The 7,252-nt window shown below is 32.5% G+C and overlaps 1 protein-coding gene across 4 annotated transcripts; it reads right to left on the reverse strand.

Moving 5' to 3' along the window:
• Positions 1–729: 729 nt before the first annotated feature.
• On the reverse strand, positions 730–5,962 carry MPK16 (mitogen-activated protein kinase 16). 4 transcript variants are annotated; one of them, XM_078964637.1, is made up of 10 exons: positions 5,364–5,962; positions 4,421–4,829; positions 4,207–4,334; positions 4,036–4,095; positions 3,591–3,740; positions 2,719–2,874; positions 2,407–2,618; positions 1,692–1,796; positions 1,462–1,607; positions 730–1,347 (listed from the first exon to the last, which is right to left on the reverse strand). In XM_078964637.1, exons 1-10 carry the CDS (start codon positions 5,385–5,387, stop codon positions 1,037–1,039), a joined length of 1,701 nt encoding a protein of 566 aa, XP_078820763.1. In that variant the 5' UTR covers positions 5,388–5,962; the 3' UTR covers positions 730–1,036. The 4 variants fall into 4 exon arrangements, with proteins under 4 accessions (XP_078820763.1, XP_078820764.1, XP_078820762.1 ...); XM_078964638.1 differs by having other exon boundaries at positions 730–1,344; positions 5,364–5,961; XM_078964636.1 differs by lacking the exon at positions 5,364–5,962 and having other exon boundaries at positions 730–1,344; positions 4,421–4,859.
• Between the last annotated feature and the right edge of the window lie 1,290 nt (positions 5,963–7,252).

Raw genomic sequence — 7,252 nt, forward strand, 5'->3', positions numbered from 1 at the left:
ATCAACTTACATTCGTATTTCGAAATTTATAAAAAAGCTCATTAGTTTATTTTGTTTATTTATTTAAATTTAAAAAATAAAAAAAATCAATTTTAATAATTCATTATTTTTCTTATTTTCTAATAATTTCAAAGTTTTTAAATATTTAGACATTTATATTTAGCTTTTTTAATTAAATGGATTTTACACCTAATTTGTCTAACAAGGAAAAAGAAACAAGCTATCCCCTTCATTACTTTTCAACTGTTTGTATCCAAATTTGTTCGTTAATAAAAGGTTATACTTATAAAACGACGATCAGTATTATTCAATTTGTTCTTTAGATTCATCCATCTTTTAATTTTACCTCCTAAGACATGACAACCTTTTTGGTATGTCAGAATTATAAAATTTAAACTCACTTAAATTGTGTAACAATAACAAGAATCCAAAAAAAAAAAAAAAAAAAAAAAAAAAAAAAAGTTATCAAGTACAACTGTGGACTAACATGACATTAACCCTCAATAAAAATACTAAAAGGAAACCACCAAAACTGAAAAATCCTTGATTTCTCCACAACCAAACTTTCACGTCGCAAAACAAAAATTGGGATAAACACAATTAACAAATTTCTAATACCCCTTTTTGCTTTTTTTTTAAGAACTTTGAAGTGTAACAATTATTTTGCAACATGCTAACAAATACAACGATTAAACCAAAATACAAGTAAACAAATGGAAAGAATACAACTAAGAAAATAGCATATTCACGTTGTTTCAACAAATACGTATTACAAGGATTCATACAATTGTCACAAATTCTAGTCTTTTTCCGATAGTAGTTATTTTTACAAGTCAAGCTACTGAAAATCAACAGATCGTTATTCAAAGGTTAGCTGCTTAATAGTCTTTTTTAAGCATGTAATATCATATCTTCCACATCTTTTCCCACATCATATACCAAAATGACCGATATACCCTCTGGTTTTACAACCAGCAAAACTTGCCCATTTCTTCACTCTATCCATCCACAAGCCAAGGGGGTAGTTTGGTCAAAATCAATACCACTGACTACCAGGTCCGCCGCCTTGCGCCGCCGCAAGTTTTCTTGGAACGTATGGCGGTCGGGCCTGGAGGCCGTTGGCGGAAACTTCTATGGCGGTTTCTACTTTGTCGTTTTTGCAGGCGGCTGAGTTGTTGCTCCTCCTTGGGTAGGAGGAGGCCGGAAGTGGGAATTGGGTGGGAGCCGCCACCGGATTATTTCTACCCGCCCTTCGCTGTTCAAGACTGTCTCCTGCTGGTGGTGGTCCGCCGTTGTACCGCATCACCGAACCAACTACTTTACCTGGCCTTGCAGCACTCCCTCCTGCTAAATAAGACAAAACTTTAGTCCTAACTTTTATTTACAAATTTATTTTTAAATAGAGGGAAAGACCAAAATACCCCTTGACCATTGGTCAAAAAAAGAAAAGGGCAATCAAACCTTGGATGGTTTGAGGAACTTGAAGAGGAAGTCTGTTCATTGGCATGGCAGCAGAAGTGATGTATTGCTTCCCGACTTCTTTGATTGAACATTTTGAGAGACCATTTGTAACTTCTACTGTCTCTTTTGGATATAGTACACAAGCCCTAGTACAACCAATCAAAATTAACCAAATATATAATAAGTTTTTTTTATTTATTTATTTATTAATAAGTAAAATAAATAAATACCTTGGCAATGATGAAGATTGTTGCCTCTCTAGAGGTGCAGCTGAAGTTCCCTTGCCATAATGCTCCTCAAGATGAGCAAACTGTTTCTTGAATTGGTCAACAGCACTGTAAAACAAGCAACAGAAAAGGAACAAAAGAAAAAAAAAAAAAAAAAAAAAAAGAGGTTAGTTGTTTGTCTTTTTAGATGAGAAGGGCATTTACATCTTTTCCACAATGCTCCCTCGGGGTGTCTTTGTTACGTTACACAGGATGAAAGCTTTCTACAGCTATATTTTCAACCATTAAGAAATGAAGACGATGGAGGGCATTTACGTCTTTTGCATAGACGATAGACAGATCAAGATGCAAAAGACGTAAATGCCCTCCTCACTTCAGCGGGACAACATTTTATCACACACTCACACACACTCTATAGGACTGGCAGACAAGCTTTCAACGGCCATTTTCAATGATTAAGAAATAAAGACGAGAAGGGCATTTACGTCTTTTGCACATACGACAAAGAGATCAAGAGCAAATCTAATATCCCTTGTCCCATTTTTGTCTGGGATGGGACAAAAACAAAAAGTTTCAACTTTTGAAGACAAGAAGGGCATTTACGTCTTTTGCACAAACAATAGATCAAAAATCAAGTTCCTGTCCCACCTAGTTCCACGTTTTGGGATAGATAAAATTTTGTGGAGGGCATTTACGTCTTTTGCAAAATTAGACATACCTTGGATACATGAAGCCAGTAGGTTCAGATCCATCCAAGAACTCTTTGAGCATATTGGGATGATATTCAAGAATCTCCCTGTAAATCAGTTCACGAACATCTTCTTTTGTAATTCTTCTTCTTTCAAACTCAAATTCCATTTTTGTTACAGGTTGAGCAGAAGGCTCCCTCTCAACCTTAGCCAGATTCTTGAAATATGGATCACATAAAGCCTAATAATCCAAAACAACAACCCAAATTCTTCTTTTTAGTAAGAACGAAATACTATTTCATCAAGAAAAAGGGTAAAATCGTAAATAAAAAAGATACTACCTCCTCAGCTGTAGGACGATCTTTAGGCTCAAATGCAAGCATCCTTTCTAACAAACGAAGTGCAAGAGGATCAGCATTTGGAAACTTTTGTGAAAAAGGAATCGGTTTTTTCTTCCTCATGCTGCTTAAGTATCTCCTTGCCTTCTCGTTTCTTATCTGCTTGTATTAATTAACATTAAAAGACTTAAATACCCTTGTTACAGATTACATGATTACAAAAGTTGCAGGTTTTGTCCCACACAAAAAGGTATGATGGATCTTAAATCGGACAAAAGCTGCAACTTTTTCTAGCACTTAAAAAGGTAGAAGAACAAGGTGGGAATGGGATGCAAAAGACTTAAATGCCCTCATCATCCCTTGTTACAGATTACATTGATTTTTGACTAATGAGACAAAAGTTGCAAGTTTTTGTTAAGGGTTAATCTCAAAAAAGACCTTATATTTTGTGTTGCTTCTGGATTAACCCTCAAATTTATTTTTTGCCTGAAAAAAAAAACTTGTATTTTTTTATTTTTTCCGAAAAAGCCCTCGACTTTGTATTTTTTTTCCGGAAAAAACCTTCAACCTTCTAAATGCTTCCAAATAAACCCTCAACTTTTTTAGTTTTCTTGAAAAAACATTTTACAATTCTTTTGGCAAAAAATGACTAAAAGGGCCAAATCGGGAAAAATGAAAAAATACAAGATTTTTTTTAAACTTGAGGTTTAATCCGGAAAAAACACAAAATATGCGGTTTTTTTTAGATTAACTGTTTTGTTAATGGGACAAAAGCTGCAATTTCTTCTCCCAATTAAAAAGGTGGGATGGGATGGAAAAGACATAAATGCCCTCATTATCTAAAAAAAAAAAGCATGATTGCAAAATAAACATACCCTGGCTATGGCTTCAGGTGAAGGTGTCCCTAAAAGATCAGTCATTAAATCCAACTGATGAACAACATTTTTCCCGGGAAAAAGTGGCTTTCCTGTTAAAAGTTCTGCAAAAATACAACCAATACTCCACGTGTCTATGGCTGGTGTATACTGCAGAAAAAATGGTTTGAGTTAATACCATGTAAGGGCAGAAATGGAATAAAATGAAAGTTATGACTTTTAAACCATTGTCATGTAAAAAGGTTAAACTTTCAATTGCAATAAATGCACATAACCATATTAGTTAATGAACTTTTAACTTTACAAAAGAATAAAATGTTAAACATAATAAAAAATTTAAAACCAAAATATAATTATGAGAAACAATACATATTCTAATAAATTTAATAAAAACAGGTTGTATTGCAATTTTTAATTCAATTGTGGATCAAGAAAAACCATATACCTTAGAGAAAAATGATCCACACAATTCAGGAGCCCTATACCATCTTGTTGCAACATAATCCTGCAAACACATAGAACTCACATAATTAATTCGATCATAAATTATATAATTAAAAAGAAAAAAAGAACAGATTACAATAATGGGAATACACAATTACACATAGTCACATACTGTCCAGAATATTGCAGTAGGTGTATCATTGAAAGCAACTCTTGCAAGACCAAAGTCACAAATCTTGAGTTTACAATCCGCATTTGCCAATATATTTTTCGGTTTTAAATCCCGATGAAAAACATTTGCTGCATAAAATAATAAATATAAATCCAGAATCAAAACTCAAAAGTCAAAAGTCAAAATGAAACACCATGTAGTAGGGAATTAGTACCTGTGTGAATGTACTTCAATCCACGAAGAAGTTGATAAAGAAAGAACTGATAATGTTCAGGGGTTAAATCGTCATTTGCCTTTATAACCTGATGTAGATCAGATTCCATAAGCTCAAAAACCACGTATATATCACGAAATTCTCTTCTTGAAGGAGGTAATAAGATGTGTTTGATTTCAACAATGTCTGGATGACGAAGAAGCCTAAGAAGCTTAATCTCACGCAAGATACGTGTGGCATCAGAAACATGTTCAAATATGTCATTTATCTTTTTTATTGCTACTTTTTCTCCAAGATGAGTATCGTATGCAGAGCATACAACTCCATAGCTTCCTTTACCAATGACTTCCTCTATTTTATATCTACTCCCTTCACCATATTCAGTGAAAAAATCTACTTCTGCAGATCCCTGTAAATTGTTCATAAGTATTAGCATTATAAGAACAATGTAATGTAACACATTTGTATTCTTCCTTGATTCCTTGTTAATCATATACTTTGTTATTCCGTATGTTTAGTTCGTGTAATAGGTGATAAGTTGTTAGGAAGAAAAGATTTGATATCCAAGTTCGCATTACATGATTTGAGATGGTGTTGAAGCATGATACGATTTGAGATGTTTAAAATCTAGAAGAACATCTGGATCCAAGCTTAAAAATAGATCGAGTTTTAGGTGTTGATCAATTTGTTACCATATCTATCGATTTAAGAAAGCAATCGCACCAATCGTATTAAAACCATGCGTACATGAACTGATCTTGATGACCAACAACAAAAAGTTGAATGATGTATAAGCAAATTTCGACAAACTGATCTATCAAAAGTTTTGTAAGATGAAGATGCAATTTTCGAACTATGTTTTCTTGCAGTAAAAGTATAATAACATTGTATAACATTCTGAAACAAGGGAGTGATTTTCCAGTATTGAGTTAGATAAGGATACCTTTCTTCTTTGATCAGACTGCATCACAGCGGCAAAGCATCAAACACCTCGCAGGCAACTAAATGAGAGCCAAAAGACGAACTCGGTGAGATGAAAACTTAGTAGATCACAGACCAACAAGAACCTTATTCGCAAGAAAAGCTTTTAGATCTCACTATCATAAACCCAAAATGGATTTGCCAAAAATTCGTTAAATCTACGGCAACGAAGTCAATCAAGAACACAAAATCCCCAAAGTTGATCAGGGAAAGGGTACAAGAGTTATTATTAAGCAATAAATTGAAATTTTCTTGGTCTGAGTTAGTCCTATAAATGAATTGAAGCGTGTAGGTTCTTGTCGGCGAAAGAGATAAAGGGTTTGAGCCGATGAAATCAAAGAATGGATCTATAATAACAAGAGATCGATGATGACTATTCTACAAGAACTATGTAGAAGCGGGAGATTTGACTGTATGTATGTAAAGATCAAAGGAACCCTTTTGGGTTTTTGCTCAAGTAGGCTTGTAGAGATGGAAATGAAGATGGATTTTGGATCTGGAGACAGATAAGGGATTTAGAATATCTAGAGACTGATACGCGTATGTATGTATATTTTTGCAACTAGAAGAAAATAAAGGAAAACATATAATGGAAATGGGAGAACAACAATAAGACGACGAATCTTTACCCCTCATGAAGAGTAGTAATAACTAATAATAATAATTTTATTGATTTTACAAGTCAAAGATTTTAAGTTTTGAATTTATTTAAACTTTCAATCGATTTATACAAAAAGTTAATAAATTATAAATATAATAAATTTAAAAAGTTAATAAATTATAAAAATAATAAAATTTATTATATATATAATAAATTTATTATCTTTATAATTTATTAAGTTTTTGTTTAATGACGAATCATTTGAAATTCTAAAAAAAAATAAAGATTTTGAGATTTAATATCAGTCACACATTTCTTATTTGTCGTTTCCGTATACCAGTACAGCGGGGAGGTGTAATCATAGACCTGGCTAAGATATATAATCATATATCATTATACATGTAATTTTTTGCATTTAGCCATTCATTCATTTATCTCATGTTGGCTAGCATTTTTGTACTCTATATTCTCATCTTGAATGTACAAAATCAATCACAATCACCTAATTACAACATAACTTGCATGTACAAATTTGGCAATATTTTTGTTTTGTGATTTTGCATTTATATGTTTACTATAGTCTATAGTAAAAGCTAGGCATAAAACAGTGTAGAGTTTAGGAATGATTTAGACAATTTATTGATGACACAACAGAAAGGGTTTAAGTAATTAATACTTTTTGTGTAATGAGTTTTACGTAAATGGTCACTACTTATAAAAGATATGAAATGACTGTAAGTTGCTTTTATTTATTTAGAAATTGTGAAAAAGAACATTAAAAGACAATGTCTGCCTAAAATATTACGCAAATGATCCATCGAAGTAAATATCTTAGTAAAATAAATACTTATTAGTTAGAACATATTTTAATATGTTATTGCATTTTGATTTGGTAATATAATTTTAAGAAACTTGAAACACTTATGATTTGGGTTATTGACTATAAACAGAAATGAATACGTTGTATACCTTGTGGGACACTTGGTTGCCTCTAAAGTTGTTGCCTCGAGCTCCCTTCAAAACAACACAAAACACGAAATAAATCGCTAGATTAGCAATTATAGTATAGTATAAAATAAAAATTTAATAAAACAACTTATTTTTGACGCATATAATACCAAAAAAGGTATCATGAAATTGAAAGAATGCTTCAATCTCTTCCTTTTGATTGCTAGAAAAACTGTAACATACATGCAAGGTTCTAGATGGCGTGAGACGTAGCGTGGCGGTAAGGCCAAGCTTCAAGCTTA

This window comes from Lactuca saligna, chromosome 7 (assembly GCF_052625555.1).
Source record: "Lactuca saligna cultivar CGN05327 chromosome 7, ASM5262555v1, whole genome shotgun sequence".
Classification (NCBI taxonomy): domain Eukaryota; kingdom Viridiplantae; phylum Streptophyta; class Magnoliopsida; order Asterales; family Asteraceae; genus Lactuca; species Lactuca saligna.